The sequence below is a fragment of the Oncorhynchus gorbuscha genome, linkage group LG15 (assembly GCF_021184085.1).
Source record: "Oncorhynchus gorbuscha isolate QuinsamMale2020 ecotype Even-year linkage group LG15, OgorEven_v1.0, whole genome shotgun sequence".
Classification (NCBI taxonomy): Eukaryota; Metazoa; Chordata; class Actinopteri; order Salmoniformes; family Salmonidae; genus Oncorhynchus; species Oncorhynchus gorbuscha.
Window position 1 is genome coordinate 8,170,875 of NC_060187.1, and position 19,884 is coordinate 8,190,758.

The window sequence follows — 19,884 nt, forward strand, 5'->3', positions numbered from 1 at the left end:
AACTTTCCTTAGAGTTGCATTATTTTACAGAGGTCGCGTAGCGCCACAAGTTATTATCATTTAACATCTACTGAAGTAGCTAGCCAGATGACCAAATATGTTTATAACTAAACCAAGATAGACCACAGCTTGTCATTTCCAATGGGGGAAAAAATTATCCTAGTGGGCAGAGCCAAGCACGCGCTAGCGAGATCCTATTGGCAGGTTGTAGTACACATTTGCATATTTCCGTTAGGGAACGCCTACTCTGTGAAGTGCGCGTGAGCAATAGCTCAATTCACATTTGCACTCCATCTAAACAACACGATTTTTGAAAAACTTAAAGGGTGAAGTCTACAAAACGCAAGTCCTCTCTGTTCTTAACAAATTCTAGTTTTGGGAACAAAACTGTATTGAGATCCAAATGTTTTAATCGATGAGAGCATTTGCAGAATGTCGGCCAAAATCCATCTCGTTCCATCTTCTCCTATTGCCTGCCAGTGGGCTTCCTATCGCTACCATATTTGGTAGTGAGAGGAAGCGCCAATCGGATGCTTCACATTTAAACATCCAGTGAAAAATCCGTCTCATTGTTCTGTGAGTTTTCTTCATAGCGACAGTAGTTGCTTTGGTAACCAAACAGACTTGCAAGTTTTAGCTAACCAAACCATCAGTCCTAGCTTGCTATTATGAAAACTGAATTCAACAATGCCAATAATGTTTTCAATTCGACTTGGGCTTTCAAAAGCAGCTCAGACGTGGAACATGTAAGAATGAACCATAGCCGTTGGATTCTACCGTGCAAATATACCACGCATTATTTAGGAAATGATGGGCGCCCTTCAAGCCAATCAGAAACGAGTATTCAACAATGCTACGGTATATAACTGGGTAATGAACAATACTATGGAGGTGGTATCAGGGCAGTATCCCTGCTGTGGGATAGGAGTTGTGCAACCCCCCCCCCCCCCCCCCACACCCCCCAGTGAGTCACAGCATGCATAGTGTGGGAATCCCTTTGTGTGTGTTAGAGGGAGAGAAAGAGAATCCCTTTGTGCCCTACCCACAACCCTCTGACTCACTGTAGGCAGTGTTCTCCTCTCCCCTTCCACACTGTCAAGACTCCTTCCTGGACTTTGTATTGTAAACAAACTAGTTTCCCATCCCACGCACTGAGCTGGCAGCAGCCTTGATGGATACGTAGATCTAACTGTTTAAGGGAACTGGTTGGTCTTGAACATTGAGCACGGTTACAAGGCACACAGTAATGAGATTTACTGTGGATTGTCAGGTCACACACACATGTACATAGTTTGTTTTAAAAACGTTGACATGCTTTTCGAGAAGAATGATTTCCCTAATAATCTCGGTTTACATGGGACACATCTGGAGTCTTTTGGTGGGACTTTTGATAAACGCAGAAAATCGCCAATCAAAATCAGACTTCAGATGTGCGTATAGTTTATGAAAACTATCAGATGTGTACTTTCAGTTATTTATTTATTTTTCTCCATCTCCCTTCACTCGTGCATTAGAGGGAAGCTTCATTAACCTTTGCTGTCACATGTACAAGTGTAAATACACAATAGGAATGGCAATTTTCTTTTTCTTTTTTTTCTTTCTAATTATAAAAAAAAATATATATATATTTTTAAATGTATTTTATATTATTTTGGCCTTACTTCGATTATGACCTTCATGACAATTTTTAAGATTAGCAGAGTGTTTTACATGACTCATGCCATACTCGGCCTTCTGCCATAATCCGTTTTAATATTGAATTATTAGTGTGCATGTAAACGTACTCATTAAGATAAAAGCCTAGCTATGATACAACACACAATTACACCAGAAACATGTTGCCAACCTTCTAGAGCTGTTTGGGGGGGGGGGGGTCTTTAACTGTTTTAAAAGGCTCTAGTTCTACCCCTTTTTTAAAGGCTCTAGTTGTACCTGTTTTTAAAGGCTCTAGTTGTACCTGTTTTTAAAGGCTCTAGTTGTACCTGTTTTTAAAGGCTCTAGTTGTACCTGTTTTTAAAGGCTCTAGTTGTACCTGTTTTAAAAGGCTCTAGTTCTACCCCTTTTTTAAAGGCTCTAGTTGTACCTGTTTTTAAAGGCTCTAGTTGTACTCTCTTAGCATGGCATTCCAACTGAAACTTCTCAAGTTACTTATTTCCTATTACTTTAGCTGATGAGATATTGCACAAAAGCATCATTCATATGAACCTGCTGCAGCCTCTCCTTAGTCTAATATTATAATCCGAGTGATGGTAGTAACTAGGGCTGGGGATTGCCAAGGGACCTCACCATACGATGTTATCATGATGCTTAGGCGCCGATGTGCTATGTATTTGTGATTCTCAGGATTTTCTATATGTATTTGTGATTCAACACTTCTATTTTATTGCCATTTTGATGTTCCAAACATATTGAGACGAGAGCAACGAGAAAATGAGTTTTGATCCGTCATGGAAATAAGTGCTGATAGCTCTAGCTCACGCGATCTAGAAAAATCAATACTGGAGTTAAAATATCAATGGGAAAGAGGGAGAGAAAGCTCTCTGATCTGTAGTAACTTGGTTTTGTTTTCCCCCTGATGTTCTCTCTCTCTCTCTCGCTCCATAGTCACGTGGAGAAGATCACCACTTGGCACGACCCTCGGAAGACCATGACGACAGCCATGAACCAGATGAGTCTCCACGCCCCCCCACCCTCTGCCAGCCCACAGCAACGCAACATGGCCCTGTCCCAGCCCAACCTTGGTGAGTCACACAAGCTCTCTGTGTGTCTCTTTCTGTGTCTCTCTCTCTGTGTGTCTCTCTCTGTGTGTCTCTGTCTCTCTCTGTCTCACTCACTCATATATATATGTGTGTGTGTGTGTGTGTGTGTGTGTGTGTGTGTGTGTGTGTGTGTGTGTGTGTGTGTGTGTGTGTGTGTGTGTGTGTACACCGACCTAACAACTGAGTATCCTACCCAACCACTCCTGACACGTCAGTGTTAACACATCGCCACAGTCCTTGACTATTATCACTCACACCAATGATATCGTTCACCCTGGGGACTACCACAATAACACACACAGTCCTTACCAGCTACCATGATAACGCCAAAGCCTGGTTGAGTGTGTGTGAACCAACCAGAAGTCTGTTGCCAGAGAGATGCATGTTGTTGTGTTGAAGGTGGAGAGATAAGGAAGCTCTCCTCACCCCTTTATGCTCCACTTAGTCTGACAGAGCCTGACTGCTCCTTCATAACACAGATTCACATTGACAGGTTAATCTAATTCACATTAGCGATAGCGTAGCATTGACTGGGTATTCTCATCCGCGTTAGCCTCGCTAACACCTATAATAGACCCAGCTAAGCAATCTGACAGCCACCTTGACTCAGCCTGCAGAACATCAACCCCTCTGCCACTCCACTGCTGGAGACAGGCCAATGGGCACCGCTCTCTAAAGGGGCAGGCCAATGGGCACCGCTCTCTAAAGGGGCAGGCCAATGGGCACCGCTCTCTAAAGGGGCAGGCCAATGGGCACCGCTCTCTAAAGGGGCAGGCCAATGGGCACCGCTCTCTAAAGGGGCAGGCCAATGGGCACCGCTCTCTAAAGGGGCAGGCCAATGGGCACCGCTCTCTAAAGGGGCAGGCCAATGGGCACCGCTCTCTAAAGGGGCAGGCCAATGGGCACCGCTCTCTAAAGGGGCAGGCCAATGGGCACCGCTCTCTAAAGGGGCAGGCCAATGGGCACCGCTCTCTAAAGGGGCAGGCCAATGGGCACCGCTCTCTAAAGGGGCAGGCCAATGGGCACCGCTCTCTAAAGGGGCAGGCCAATGGGCACCGCTCTCTAAAGGGGCAGGCCAATGGGCACCGCTCTCTAAAGGGGCAGGCCAATGGGCACCGCCTCTAAAGGGGCAGGCCAATGGGCACCGCTCTCTAAAGGGGCAGGCCAATGGGCACCGCTCTCTAAAGGGGCAGGCCAATGGGCACCGCTCTCTAAAGGGGCAGGCCAATGGGCACCGCTCTCTAAAGGGGCAGGCCAATGGGCACCGCTCTCTAAAGGGGCAGGCCAATGGGCACCGCTCTCTAAAGGGGCAGGCCAATGGGCACCGCTCTCTAAAGGGGCAGGGGCCAATGGGCACCGCTCTCTAGAGGGCCAGGGGCCAATGGGCACCGCCCTCTAGAGGGTCAGGGGCCAGTGGGCACCGCCCTCAGGGGCCAGTGGGCACTGCTCTCTAGAGGGTCAGGGGCCAGTGGGCACTGCTCTCTAGAGGGTCAGGGGCCAGTGGGCACTGCTCTCTAGAGGGTCAGGGGCCAGTGGGCACTGCTCTCTAGAGGGTCAGGGGCCAGTGGGCACCGCCCTCAGGGGTCAGTGGGCACTGCTCTCTAGAGGGGAAGGGGTGTCAAACACAACTCCAGGAAGGCCTTGTGCTTTGTTATTTGTTCTACAGACAACATGCCAGGAAGAACAACTCTTTGTTGATATTGTGTTGAGAGGTTTGACTGTGTCTCTGTCTGTTGTACAACTGAATGCAGTGGGTTAACTGCCTTACTCAGGGGCAGAATGACAGATTTTTACCTTGTCAGCTCAGGGATTTGATCCAGCAAACCACCCGGTCACTCGCCCAATGCTCCTTCTTTTCCGCCCACTACTGTGTGTGCGTGTGTGCCTTTGGCCATTTTAGGTGTGTTTACAGCTGGAGAGTGATGGGTGGAGTGAACAGTGGAGGGGTAAACAAAGCGAGAGGAGGGGGAGAACATAAAGAGAGACAAACAAGTGAAAGACTTAGGAATTTAGGACATGGGGGGGGGCTGGGACAGAGGGGTGGCTGACTGGGACAGAGAGGGGGGGGGGGTGGCTGGGAAATAGGGGGCTGGCTGGGACAGGGGGGGCTGGCTGGGACAGGGGGCTGGCTGGGACATACAGGGGGGTTGGCTGGCTGGGACCAGGGAGGGCAGGAGAGGGTGGCTGGGACAGAGAGGGGAGGGGAGGGTGGCTGGGACAGAGAAGGGAGGGGAGGGTGGCTGGGACAGAGAAGGGAGGGGAGGGTGGCTGGGACAGAGGGGAGGGGAGGGTGGCTGGGACAGAGGGGAGGGGAGGGTGGCTGGGACAGAGGGGAGGGGAGGGTGGCTGGGACAGAGGGGAGGGGAGGGTGGCTGGGACAGAGGGGAGGGGAGGGTGGCTGGGACAGAGGGGAGGGGAGGGTGGCTGGGACAGAGGGGAGGGGAGGGTGGCTGGGACAGAGGGGAGGGGAGGGTGGCTGGGACAGAGGGGAGGGGAGGGTGGCTGGGACAGAGGGGAGGGGAGGGTGGCTGGGACAGAGGGGAGGGGAGGGTGGCTGGGACAGAGGGGAGGGGAGGGTGGCTGGGACAGAGGGGAGGGGAGGGTGGCTGGGACAGAGGGGAGGGGAGGGTGGCTGGGACAGAGGGGAGGGGAGGGTGGCTGGGACAGAGGGGAGGGGAGGGTGGCTGGGACAGAGGGGGGAGGGTGGCTGGGACAGAGGGGGAGGGTGGCTGGGACAGAGGGGGAGGGTGGCTGGGACAGAGGGGGAGGGGGGTGGCTGGGACAGAGGGGGAGGGGTGGCTGGGACAGAGGGGGAGGGGTGGCTGGCTGGGACAGAGGGGGAGGGGTGGCTGGCTGGGACAGAGGGGGAGGGGTGGCTGGCTGGGACAGAGGGGGGCTGGCTGGGACAGAGGGGGAGGGGCTGGCTGGGACAGAGGGGGGAGGGGTGGCTGGCTGGGACAGAGGGGGAGGGGTGGCTGGCTGGGACAGAGGGGGAGGGGTGGCTGGCTGGGACAGAGGGGGAGGGTGGCTGGCTGGGACAGAGGGGGAGGGGTGGCTGGGACAGAGAGGGGAGGGGAGGCTGGTAAAGAGCGGTGTGTTGGGGTGGCACAGACGGGGGTGGCTGGGACAGAGAGGTGTGTGGCTGGGTGTATGTGTATGAATAGAGTCTCTCATCCTGAATAATTGTCTGTACACTGCCCCACTCTACTTGTTCAAACTCCACTGGGATGTTTTTCTCCTGTCTACTCCGTGGCCTTGTGGTTAGTGTCTGCCCCAAGATTAGAAAGTTAGAAGTTTGATCCCCGGCTGAGTCGTACTAAAGACTGTGAAAATGGGACCTGATGCATCTCTGCATTAACGAGAGAGATTGAGGGGGGAAGACCCTACGATAGACGTCCTGTCCAGGGAGTGTACTGGTACATCAAGGTGCCTCACTTTAGAAACAGGAGATCTACACACACACACACACACACACACACACACACACACACACACACACACACACACACACACACACACACACACACACACACACACACACACACACACACACACACACACACACACACACACACACACACACACACACACACACATTTCTGTCAATCTTCCATGGAAAGTTTTCACATCAAATGTATTTATATAGCCCTTCGTACATCAGCTGATATCTCAAAGTGTTGTACAGAGACCCAGCCTAAAACCTCAAACAGCAAGCAATGCAGGTGTAGAAGCACGGTGGCTATGAAAAACTCCCTAGAAAGGCCAAAACCTAGGAAGAAACATGCTATGTGGGGTGGCCAGTCCTCTTCTGGCTGTGCCGGGTGGAGATTATAACAGAACATGGCCAAGATGTTCAAATGTTCATAAATGACCAGCATGGTCGAATAATAGTAAGGCAGAACAGTTGAAACTTGAGCAGCAGCATGGCCAGGTGGACTGGGGACAGCAAGGAGTCATCATGTCAGGTAGTCCTGGGACATGGTCCTAGGGCTCAGGTCCTCCGAGAGAGCGAAAGGAGAGAATTAGAGAATGCACACTCAGATTCACACAGGACACCGAATAGGACAGGAGAAGTACTCCAGATATAACAAACAGACCCTAACCCCCCGACACATAAACTACTGCAGCATAAATACTGGAGGCTGAGACAGGAGGGGTCAGGAGACACTGTGGCCCCATCCGAGGACACCCCCGGACAGGGCCAAACAGGAAGGATATAACCCCACCCACTTTGCCAAAGCTCAGCCCCCACACCACTAGAGGGATCTCCGCCACGGCACAACCCAATGATAAAATATGTATTTGATATGAATGTTGGTGACGGATTCACAGGTGCCAGTTCTTTCAATGTCCAACTCAAATGTTCATTCTATCGCTCGCTCTCTCACTCTCCCCCACCTAACAATTTTTTTGTAGCTGTTCCTGTAGGCTTCCAGTCAATGCTAGTTAGCATTGGCTCGCCAAACTACCCCCTTCCTAGGTTTAGGCCTTTCTAGGGAGTTTTTCCTAGCCACCGTGCTGTTTGGGATTTTAGGCTGGGTTTCTGCACAGCACTTTGAGACATCAGATGATGTACGAAGGGCTATATAAATAAAATTTCATTTGATTTGCAAAATTGTAATTATTTTGCCACTATGGTCTATTTATTGCCTTACCTGCCTTATCCTCAATTCCACACACTGTGTGTGTATATATATATATATCTCTATCTCTATTGTGTTATTGACCTGTATGTTTGTTTATTCCATGTGTAACTCTGTTGTTTGTCTCACTGCTTTGCTTTATCTTGGCCAGGTCTCAGTTGTAAATGAGAACTTGTTCTCAACTAGCCTACCTGGTTCAATTAAAAAATAATTCCATCATAGCACACTAATCTTACATAGAAACTTTAAACTTCTTGCAACTTTCCCATGAAACGTGTCTGGAACATTAATATTTTATACTCTGAGAACATGGGATTTGTAAACATTTTATTGACCCTTTATTTAACAATGTTGTTATTTATTATTAATTATTTATTTAACACTGTATGTTTGGTGTGTCGTTGATGGAATATTGCCCTAAACATCAGAAAACTGGACACATGAATATTCTTGCAACGTCCCATTAAACGAGAACCCGACCAATTATGGGCCTTTTGGGTCCAATACCGGATCCAATTAAAAAAATATATATATCTGCAAGATTTGTACTGTTTCACAGCGGGGGAATTCGTGTCACTTTTCTCTACACTCATAATTGTTCTCATAAATTGTCATCTCAGAGTAATTGTCCAAGAAATATGGTTCAGATGTTGATTTCTTATATTGTGACAATAAAGAAACATGAGAATGAGCCTCAGATTCTCTTCCTAACTGAATATTGGTTATTGGTTATCGGTGGAGTTATCGTCCCATACCGATATAACGGCAAAAAGCCCAATATATATCTAGAACATTTTAATATGGGATATTCTGAGAACATTTTAACCACGTTCTTGGTCAATTCTGTTTGACATTAAGGGTATGTTCTCTTAACTCAAACCCCAAAAACATGCTAAATAGGTTCTCCGGAGGTTTTTGCTAACATATATAGAAGGTTCCCATAACTAACGAAAAACTGGACACGAACCCCAGAGAAACGTTTACGGGTACCATTACAAAACTGTTTACTCTCTCCACGGTTTTCCTCCCTCCCCCTCTCTGTACAGTTCTCTGTGTGTTGTACACCCCTTTCCCCTCCTCTCTCCGGCGTGACAATGCTGGCAAATGCCCCAGTCTTTGTTGAAGAGGAATTCTCTCTGTCTTTCTTATCCTGATGGCTATTTTCCACTGCTTTGTTCTCCTCCCCTCCCCTTCTCCTCTCCCCTCCCCTTCTCCCCCTCCCCTTCTCCCCCCCCCATTCTCCTCTCCCCCCCTCCCCTTCTCCTCTCCCCTCCCCTTCCCTCTCCTCTCCCCCCTCCCCTTCTCCTCTCCCCTCCCCTCCCCTCTCCTCTCCCTCCCCCTTCCTCCTCCCTCCCCCCCTTCTCCTCTCCCCTCCCTTTCTCCTCTCCCTCCCCTTCTCCTTCTCCTCTCCCTCCCCCTCTCCTTTCTCCTCTCCCCTTCCCCTCTCCCTCCCCCTTCTCCCCCTCCCCCTTCTCCTCTCCCCCTTCTCCTCTCCTCTCTCCCTCCTCCCTTCCTCCCCTCCTCTCTCCCCTCTCCCCCTTCTCCCTCCTCCTCCTCTCCTCTCCTTTCTCCTCTCTCCCCTTTCTTCTCCCTCTCCCCTCCTCTCTCCTCTCTCCTTTCTCCTCTCTCCCCTCCCCCCTCCCCTTCTCCCTCCCCTTCTCCTTTCTCCTCTCCCCTCCCCTTCTCCTTTCTCCCCTTTCTCCAGCTACTCTTCCTGGAGTTTATTATGGGTCCTCATTTAGTTCCTGCCAAGGCAGCAGCTACTCTTCCTGGGGTTTATTATGGATCCCCATTTAGTTCCTGCCAAGGCAGCAGCTACTCTTCCTGGGGTTTATTATGGATCCCCATTAGTTCCTGCCAAGGCAGCAGCTACTCTTCCTGGGGTTTATTATGGATCCCCATTAGTTCTGCCAAGGCAGCAGCTACTCTTCCTGGGGTTTATTATGGATCCCCATTAGTTCCTGCCAAGGCAGCAGCTACTCTTCCTGGGGTTTATTATGGGTCCCCATTTAGTTCCTGCCAAGGTAGCAGCTATTCTTCCTGGGGTTTATTATGGATCCCCATTTAGTTCCTGCCAAGGTAGCAGCTATTCTTCCTGGGGTTTATTATGGATCCCCATTAGTTCCTGCCAAGGCAGCAGCTACTCTTCCTGGGGTTTATTATGGATCCCCATTAGTTCCTGCCAAGGCAGCAGCTACTCTTCCTGGGGTTTATTATGGGTCCCCATTTAGTTCCTGCCAAGGCAGCAGCTACTCTTCCTGGGGTTTATTATGGATCCCCATTTAGTTCCTGCCAAGGCAGCAGCTACTCTTCCTGGGGTTTATTATGGGTCCCCATTTAGTTCCTGTCAAGGCAACAGCTACTCTTCCTGGGGTTTATTATGGGTCCCCATTTAGTTCCTGCCAAGGCAGCAGCTACTCTTCCTGGGGTTTATTATGGATCCCCATTTAGTTCCTGCCAAGGCAACAGCTACTCTTCCTGGGGTTTATTATGGGTCCCCATTTAGTTCCTGCCAAGGCAGCAGCTACTCTTCCTGGGGTTTATTATGGATCCCCATTAGTTCCTGCCAAGGCAGCAGCTACTCTTCCTGGGGTCCAGCAACATTAAGGCCGTTATACATTTGAAAAACCTTTACAATACATTCATTACAGATTTCACAAAATATTAAATGAGTTCAGGCTCGTACTCTACAACCACTGATCTAGTGTGTGTGTAGTGAGTATGTTGTCGTGTGTTTGTATGCATGTGTCTGTGCCTATGTGTACGTGTGTGTATAGTGTTATTGTATGCATGTGTCTGCTTGTGTTGCTTCACAGTCCCCGCTGTTCTATAAGGTTTATTTTTTATTTTTTTTTAATCTAATTTTACTGCTGGCATGAGTTACTTTATGTGGAATATGTATAGTATGTAGTACTGTGCACCTCCCCATTGTCTGTTCTGGACTTGGGGACTGTGAAGGAACCTCCTGTGGCATGTCTTGTGGGGTTTGTATGGGTGCATTCAACATGTCAATACGTCTCACAAATACAAGTAGTGATGCAGTCACCGTCTGTGTACATCCAAGGGCCAGCCGGACAGCCCTGTTCTGAGCCAATTGCAATTTTCCAAAGTCCTTTTTTTGTGGCACCTGACCACACGACTGAACAGTAGTCCAGGTGCGACAACTAGAGCCTGTAGGACCTGCCTTGTTGACAGTGCTGTTACGAAGGTAGAAACTAGGGCCTGTAGGACCTGCAGGACCTGCCTTGTTGACAGTTCTGTTAAGAAGGTAGAAACTAGGGCCTGTAGGACCTGCAGGACCTGCCTTGTTGACAGTGCTGTTAAGAAGGTAGAAACTAGGGCCTGTAGGACCTGCCTTGTTGATAGTGCTGTTAAGAAGGTAGAAACTAGGGCCTGTAGGACCTGCCTTGTTGACAGTGCTGTTAAGAAGGTAGAAACTAGGGCCTGTAGGACCTGCCTTGTTGACAGTGCTGTTAAGAAGGTAGAAACTAGGGCCTGTAGGACCTGCCTTGTTGACAGTGCTGTTAAGAAGGTAGAAACTAGGGCCTGTAGGACCTGCCTTGTTGATAGTGATGTTAAGAAGGTAGAGACTAGGGCCTGTAGGACCTGCCTTGTTGATAGTGCTGTTAAGAAGGTAGAGACTAGGGCCTGTAGGACCTGCCTTGTTGACAGTGCTGTTAAGAAGGTAGAAACTAGGGCCTGTAGGACCTGCCTTGTTGATAGTGTTGTTAAGAAGGTAGAAACTAGGGCCTGTAGGACCTGCCTTGTTTATAGTGCTGTTAAGATGTATCAATATGTTTTGACCATGACAGTTTAGTCTCCCGAACTTGCTCAATTTCCACATTATTCATTACATGATTTAGAGGTTTAGGTTTTAGTGAACAATTTATCCCAATTACAAAACGTATTCCTTGCCACCCATTCTGAAACTAACTACAGCTCTTTAATTGTTGCTATCATTTCAGTCGCTGTAGTAACTGGCGTGTATAGTGTTAAGTCATCCGCATACATAGACACACTGCCTTTACTCAAAGCCAGTGTCATGTTGTTAGTAAAGATTGAAAAAAGTAAGGGGCCTAGACAGCTGCCTTGTGGAATTCCTGATTCTACCTGGATTTTGTTGGAGAGGCTTCCATTAAAAAACAGTTAGTTACCTGTTAGACAGGTAACTCTTTATCCACATTATAGCAGGGGATGTAAAGCCATAACAGAAGTTATTCCAGTAGCAGACTATGATCGATAATGTCAAAATCCACACTGAAGTCTAACAAAACAGCCCCCACAATCTTTTTATCATACATTTCTCTCAGCCAATCAGTCATTTTTGTGAAAGTGCTGTGCTTGTTGACTATCCTATAAGTGTGGTGAAAGTCTATCAATTTACTGTAAAATAGCATTGTATCTTGTCGGCTATTTGAGCCAGTAAAGGGGGGCGTTACTTTTCTCAGGTAGGGGAACAACTGTTGCTTCACTCCAGGCCTGATGGTGCACACTTTCTAGAAGGCTCAAATTGAAAATGTGGCAATATTGTCCGCTATTATCCTTCGTAATTTTCCATCCGCAATGTTTTATCCCCCACCTCTTCCACACTTACTTTACGAGAAAAAAAAGTTTTAATGCTTGTCTTTCATAATTTGGTCAGATATACTTGGATGTGTAGTGTCCGCATTTGTTGCTGGCATGTCATGTCTAAGTTCGAAAGTCTTGCCAATGAAAACATTATTCAAGTAATTGGCAGTATCAGTGGGCTTTTTAATGCCATCTGATTCACGTAATGGTGGAGCGGAGTTATCTATGTAAATGTTGTCTTTGTTTCATAGTTTCTTCTTCTTTTTATTCAGTTTAGTCACATGCTTTCTCAATGTGGAAATACGTTTGCCAATCGGTTGTACAGCCAGACCTATTTGCGTCATTACACATCACGGACTAACAAATATTCTTTACATCAACAACATAAGTGCTTTAAGGGCTCCCGATTTCGATCGTTCCTGATTCGTTCCCATGCTGTGTCAAAACCGGCCGTGATCGGGAGTTCCATAGGGTGGCGCACAATTGGCCCAGCGTTGTCTGTGTTAGGGGAGGGTTTGGCCGGGGTAGGCCGTCATCATAAAATAAGAATTTGATCTTAACTGACTTGCCTAGTTAAATAAATACGAATCACTACAAAACATGGGTATTTTCTAAGTGAGTTTCAGAGATTGTCAGAATGTGAATGTCAATCTGTTACTAGCAAATTATTGATTTAATTCGGCTATTTTTAACACTTTTATGGGATGCTTGAATGTTTTTCTTGCTTTTCTGGGAAGTTTAGCAGAATTAGACATGCTCTGGTTATTTTTATTAGTGCTTGGTGAGCTGCACACAGTGGACTTCCTGCTAGGGCACACCACCTCGATGCTAACAGTATAATTCTGGTTCATAGGCATATGATTACTGATTCGATCATGCTGTCTACTCCTTGAGCAGTGTTGTGATTCTTGTTTCTAGAATTATCATCATCAATCCCGGCCCTAGAGAGGTGATGGTGTGCAAGGTTTTGTTTCAGACCTGCACTTAAACACCTGATTAAAAAAAAAAAAGATATGTACTTCATTGTCCATTAACTTACAGAGAACACAAAAGTGTCTATGTTCACAACCCAACTCCCAAGACAATCTCGTAATCAAAACAGTAGGAACCTATATCTCTCCATTACCAAGGCTGACAATGACCACTGTCCCCGTAATTCTACAATAGATTCAGTGGAATTTCCCGTCCTTTTGCCCTGTGTTCTATCTCCCATGGCAACCCAGTGAGTGACCCCTGATCCCACTCGGGCGGTTGACTCAGCAGTTCTCAGATTTAGCTCTAGTCACGATTCCTGCTTATCTCCACTGTTACTCATGCTGACTCATCAAGACGGGTCAGTCGATAAGCTCTCTACTCCACTTCAACTCTTTCACGTTGTATTCTTGATCCAGTCACCCGATGGAACAAAAAGGTAAATAAACAGGTCAGTAACTGAGGAACAACTGTTGAAGGTTAGTCAGACCTGCTTCTGTTGTAAAATTCCAATGATTTTAAACAACCAAAAAACTTGTCATTACTGTGAAATGTGGTCCCTGGGAACTGCATCAGTCAGCCATGGTAAAGGTTATAGCCATAGAATTAGGAATGACAATACTAGTCATTTTAATCTGATTTCAACGGGCATGGTAAAGGTGAAGTACTCTGGCTGACGGGGTGCTGCTGCTTGTGAACAGGGGAGCTGCCTGAGGGCTGGGAACAGGCTGAAAATCCTCAGGGAGAGATCTACTTCATTGACCACAAAACACAACGAATGTCCTGGCTCAACCCGCGTGTGGACGTTTGCCTCAGTAAGTAACCTCTGGGCCGTAAACCCCCCCGCCCCCAAGTCCCACCTTCTAAATCACTACCTGATCGACCCTCCAACCCAACCAACCGATCAACCCCATTCACCCTTAAAGTCCCCTGATCACACACGAGCACCGAACTAATCAAACTGTGCACCTTGATCCATCATACCTGACCCTTGACCCCTTAACTCTGTGCCCCCCTGAGGGGCGGAGCTTTTCCTGTGAGAAGCTGCAGTACCTCCGAAAAGTATTCATACCCCTTGACTCGCGAGCCAGGAGGGGGGACTATGAACTCTGACCAGTCTCTGCAGCATCAACAGTTGGACTACTAACGGGGTCTCCCAGGTCTGATGACAGGGGTCTGATGACAGGGGTCTGATGACAGGGGTCTGATGACAGGGGTCTGATGACAGCCAGGCCAGGGGTCTGATGACGGGGGCCAGAATGATATGATATAGGGAAGTGTCCAGGGAGCCTCTCTTCTCAGCGCGTTCCTCACCCAGATACTGGGTTATCTGTGGAGATCCAACTCGCCACAAAACCCTGTTAGGTCCCTAGAGAGATGTGGCAAGGACCGACCCCAGGCCTGTTCGGTCCCTAGAGAGATGTGGCAAGAGACCGACCCAGGCCTGTTAGGTCCCTAGAGAGATGTGGCAAGAGACCGACCCAGGCCTGTTAGGTCCCTAGAGAGATGTGGCAAGGACCGACCCAGGCCTGTTAGGTCCCTAGAGAGATGTGGCAAGAGACCGACCCAGGCCTGTTAGGTCCCTAGAGAGATGTGGCAAGAGACCGACCCAGGCCTGTTAGGTCCCTAGAGAGATGTGGCAAGAGACCGACCCAGGCCTGTTAGGTCCCTAGAGAGATGTGGCAAGAGACCGACCCAGGCCTGTTAGGTCCCTAGAGAGATGTGGCAAGAGACCGACCCAGGCCTGTTAGGTCCCTAGAGAGATGTGGCAAGGAACGACCCAGGCCTGTTAGGTCCCTAGAGAGATGTGGCAAGAGACCGACCCAGGCCTGTTAGGTCCCTAGAGAGATGTGGCAAGAGACCGACCCAGGCCTGTTAGGTCCCTAGAGAGATGTGGCAAGAGACCGACCCAGGCCTGTTAGGTCCCTAGAGAGATGTGGCAAGGACCGACCCCAGGCCTGTTCGGTCCCTAGAGAGATGTGGCAAGAGACTGACCCCAGGAAAAACTGCAAAGGAGAATTTAAGTGGTGTTTCTCTGGTATCAGATTAAAACGTGTTCATTGTTTTCTACCTGGAGACTGATTTAAACCACTAGGTAGGGGCCCTATAAAACGCCTACATTTCGTTCAGTTTTCCTACGTTGCCTCATCAGACAGATGAAGTAAAACACGAACACTGATGCATTAGGTCTTATCTTATTCTTAATTCATATTAATACATTTTTACTAATAAGTTTCAAGATGTTTTTTTGTTGTATATTGTTTGATTCTGTGATTCCGCCCGCGTTCTCCACATCACAGATTTTATAGGGTCGTTATTTCAACACCACATTACTGTTTCCCTTGACAAAAAAAAAACATCATTTTGATTAATATTGAAAACATGAACTATAAGTTAATGTTATTATGCCTTTTTAAAGAGTTTTGGGCCTGACTTGTGACTCCCTCTCTCCCCCAGCCAGCCGCCCAAGCAGGGTTCCTGTTGCACAAGAGGTTGTCCTCTGAGACTGCCTGTGCGTGAGAAGAGTGTGGGCGCTTCTGCCTGCCTGGTCCCTGACCACTGTCCACACGCATGCATGTATACACAAACTCTGTCCCCCTTACATGTCACTTTGACATGAACTCCCTAAGCTTTCTTATCAAATGTAATGCACACTGACAGATATTAACTGGTGGACTGTGTGTTTGGGAGCGCTCTGTGTGTTGGGAGCGCTCTGTGTGTTGGGAGCGCTCTGTGTGTTGGGAGCGCTCTGTGTGTTGGGAGCGCTCTGTGTGTTGGGAGCGCTCTGTGTGTTGGGAGCGCTCTGTGTGTTGGGAGCGCTCTGTGTGTTGGGAGCGCTCTGTGTGTTGGGAGCGCTCTGTGTGTTGGGAGCGCTCTGTGTGTTGGGAGCGCTCTGTGTGTTGGGAGCGCTCTGTGTGTTGGGAGCGCTCTGTGTGTTGGGAGCGCTCTGTGTGTGAATGTGTGTGTGTTGGGGAGCTCTGTGTGTTGGGAGCTCTCTGTGTGTGTATGTGTGTGTGTTGGGGAGCTCTGTGTGTGTGTGTTGGGGAGCTCTGTGCGTGTACGTGTGTGTGTTGGGGAGCTCTGTGTGTGTGTGTATTGGGGAGCTCTCTGTGTGTGTGTGTGTGCGCGTGTATGTGTGTGTGTTGGGGAGCTCTGTGTGTGTGTGTTGGGGAGCTCCCTGTGTGTGTGTGTGTGTGTGTGTGTGTGTGTGTGTGTGTGTGTGTGTGTGTGTGTGTGTGTGTGTGTGTGTGTGTGTGTGTGTGTGTGTGTGTGTGTGTGTGTGTGTGTGTGTGTGTGTGTGTTGGGGAGCTCCCTGTGTGTGTGTGTGTGTTGGGGAGCTCCCTGTGTGTGTGTGTGTGTGTGTTGGGGAGCTCTGTGTGTGTGTTGGGGAGCTCTGTGTGTGTGTGTGTGTTGGGGAGCTCTGTGTGTGTGTTGGGGAGCTCTCTGTGTGTGTGTGTGTGTGTGTGTGTGTGTTGGGGAGCTCCGTGTGTGTGTGTGTTGGGGAGCTCCCTGTGTGTGTGTGTTGGGGAGCTCCCTGTGTGTGTGTGTTGGGGAGCTCCCTGTGTGTGTGTGTTGGGGAGCTCCCTGTGTGTGTGTGTTGGGGAGCTCCCTGTGTGTGTGTGTGGGGAGCTCCCTGTGTGTGTGTGTTGGGGAGCTCCCTGTGTGTGTGTGTTGGGGAGCTCCCTGTGTGTGTGTGTTGGGGAGCTCCCTGTGTGTGTGTGTTGGGGAGCTCCCTGTGTGTGTGTGTTGGGGAGCTCCCTGTGTGTGTGTGTTGGGGAGCTCCCTGTGTGTGTGTGTTGGGGAGCTCCCTGTGTGTGTGTGTGTGTGTGTGTGTGTGTGTGTGTGTGTGTGTGTGTGTGTGTGTGTGTTGGGGAGCTCCCTGTGTGTGTGTGTGTGTGTGTGTGTGTGTGTGTGTTGGGGAGCTCTCTGTGTGTGTGTGTGTTGGGGAGCTCTCTGTGTGTGTGTGTGTGTTGGGGAGCTCTCTGTGTGTGTGTGTGTGTTGGGGAGCTCTCTGTGTGTGTGTTGGGGAGCTCTGTGTGTGTGTGTTGGGGAGCTCTCTCTGTGTGTGTGTGTGTGTGTGTGTGTTGGGGAGCTCTGTGTGTGTGTGTGTGTGTGTGTGTTGGGGAGCTCTGTGTGTGTGTGTGTGTGTGTGTGTGTGTATGTGTTGGGGAGCTCTGTGTGTGTATGTGTTGGGGAGCTCCCTGTGTGTGTGTGTTGGGGAGCTCCCTGTGTGTGTGTGTTGGGGAGCTCTGTGTGTGTGTGTGTGTTGGGGAGCTCTGTGTGTGTGTGTGTGTGTTGGGGAGCTCTGTGTGTGTATGTGTTGGGGAGCTCTTGTTTGGAGCAGGGGATGGTGGAGGTTTTAGTGCAGATTTTCGAGACTGGAAGTGTTTCAGTTTTTCCAGTTTTTTTTCCCTTTGACCCTGTTGGACAGCTGTTTCTAGGAAGTAAACGAAACAAGAAGGTCTTTGTTGGCAGAGCATCCCCACTAAGACTTAGTACTTACTGTCTCCCCCCTTCTCTCTCTCTCTCTCTACTTCTCTCTCTCACGGTCTCCCCTTTTCTCTACCTCTCTCAACTCTCCCCTTTTCTCTACCTCTCTCTTGCTCTCTCCCGTTTACCTCTCTCTCAACTCTCCCCCTTTCTCTACCTCTCTCTCGCTCTCTCCCCCTTTCTCTACCTCTCTCTCAACTCTCCCCCTTTCTCTACCTCTCTCTCAACTCTCCCCTTTTCTCTACCTCTCTCTTGCTCTCTCCCGTTTACCTCTCTCTCAACTCTCCCCCTTTCTCTACTTCTCTCTCAACTCTCCCCTTTTCTCTACTTCTCTCTCAACTCTACCCTTTTCTCTACTTCTCTCTCAACTCTACCCTTTTCTCTACTTCTCTCTCAACTCTACCCTTTTCTCTACTTCTCTCTCCCTCTCTCCCCTTTTCTCTACTTCTCTCTCGCTCTCTCCCCTTTTCTCTACTTCTCTCTCAACTCTCCCCTTTTCTCTACTTCTCTCTCAACTCTACCCTTTTCTCTACTTCTCTCTCAACTCTACCCTTTTCTCTACTTCTCTCTCAACTCTCCCCTTTTCTCTACCTCTCTCTCGCTCTCTCCCCTTTTCTCTACTTCTCTCTCAACTCTCCCCTTTTCTCTACCTCTCTCTCGCTCTCTCCCCTTTTCTCTACTTCTCTCTCAACTCTCCCCTTTTCTCTACTTCTCTCTCCCTCTCTCCCCTTTTCTCTACTTCTCTCTCCCTCTCTCCCCTTTTCTCTACTTCTCTCTCAACTCTCCCCTTTTCTCTACTTCTCTCTCAACTCTACCCTTTTCTCTACTTCTCTCTCAACTCTACCCTTTTCTCTACTTCTCTCTCAACTCTACCCTTTTCTCTACCTCTCTCTCGCTCTCTCCCCTTTTCTCTACTTCTCTCTCAGCTCTCCCCTTTTCTCTACTTCTCTCTCAACTCTACCCTTTTCTCTACTTCTCTCTCAACTCTACCCTTTTCTCTACTTCTCTCTCAACTCTACCCTTTTCTCTACTTCTCTCTCAACTCTCCCCTTTTCTCTACTTCTCTCTCAACTCTACCCTTTTCTCTACTTCTCTCTCAACTCTCCCCTTTTCTCTACTTCTCTCTCCCTCTCTCCCCTACCCCCTCTATTTTACTGCTGCTCTTTCCGTTGCCCCAACTTTTCTCTCTCTGCTGATATCGTGACTGGGAGCTGTAAGGGGTTGCTGGCTCGTCGTTTTGTTGAACTCATCTATCTGATCATGTGTTTTCCATCATTGTAGTCGGGTCGGTGTGACACCCAGTGCTAGCCTTGAAGAGGAGGGTGGGGAGAGTAAGTCGAGGAGAGTTTGGAGAGGGAGTGGAAGAGAGGGTGAGGTGGAGGATAAGGGTGTGGGAGAGAGAGCAGAAGAGAAGAGGGTGGGGGAACAGGAGGTTGTTTAAGAGTGTTATTTTACTTGTGGCTGAGGCCGTGTGGAGCTCTGCACATCTGGCCAGACTGCAGTCTGTTTTCTGCCTCCCCAATCTGCGCTCTCTGATAGGGTGTGTCCTGCATTGTCCCAGACCCGACCCTAAAGATCCTGCTCTGTGTATTTCTGTGTGCAATTGCATGCATATCATCTGTCTGTTGGGCCCCTATCCAAACCTAATGCCTCTACTCTGGCTATTTGGTTTTATAAAAACAAGGAATAATTCCATAATCTATTGGATGTGTTTGAATATATGCTCTAACCACTGGGCTACCTGCTCTAACCACTGGGCTACCTGCTCTAACCACTGGGCTACCTGCTCTAACCACTGGGCTACCTGCTCTAACCACTGGGCTACCTGCTCTAACCACTGGGCTACCTGCCTCTAACCACTGGGCTACCTGCCTCTAACCACTGGGCTACCTGCCTCTAACCACTGGGCTACCTGCCTCTAACCACTGGGCTACCTGCCTCTAACCACTGGGCTACCTGCCTCTAACCACTGGGCTACCTGCTCTAACCACTGGGATACCTGCTCTAACCACTGGGCTACCTGCTCTAACCACTGGGCTACCTGCTCTAACCACTGGGCTACCTGCTCTAACCACTGGGCTACCTGCCACCTTTCCTGTACAGGTTGATGTTTATTGGGATGAGTCTTGTCCTACAGGGAGAACCGATCGATTTGCACTAGATGGGCCAGCTGTAAATTCAAAATTGGCTCTTTTGTCAAAATGAATGAAAACAAACATTTGCACTTTGGTCTTCATTTAAGGTTAAGGTTAGGCATTATGGTTAGCAGTGTGGTTAAAGTTAGGCTTAAAATCAGATTTAGTTTTTACTCTGTGTCTGTGCCAGCTAGTTACAACTCTGCGGAGTTTCCTCCAGAATAACCTGCGTTTCCTGTCTGCTCCCGTCACCAAACATGGGGACTGTTGCAACTAATAGCTTTGTATCCAAAATGGCAGTGCATTGAGCCTCTG

At 48.9% G+C, this 19,884-nt stretch overlaps 1 protein-coding gene and 1 long non-coding RNA gene across 3 annotated transcripts in view; both read left to right on the top strand.

Moving 5' to 3' along the window:
- LOC123996927 (WW domain-containing transcription regulator protein 1-like) overlaps positions 1 to 19,884 on the top strand; it is a 72,333-nt gene that overhangs the window by 33,687 nt on the left and 18,762 nt on the right. For both annotated transcript variants that reach the window (XM_046300780.1, XM_046300779.1), the window contains exon 2: positions 2,605 to 2,741. In XM_046300780.1, the coding sequence (XP_046156736.1) occupies positions 2,605 to 2,741 (137 nt within the window). The remainder of the gene's footprint in view (positions 1 to 2,604; positions 2,742 to 19,884) is intronic.
- On the top strand, positions 13,382 to 15,644 carry LOC123996928. The gene is made up of 3 exons (XR_006832057.1): positions 13,382 to 13,394; positions 13,645 to 13,758; positions 15,401 to 15,644. It is a non-coding gene; the product is annotated as an uncharacterized LOC123996928 (long non-coding RNA).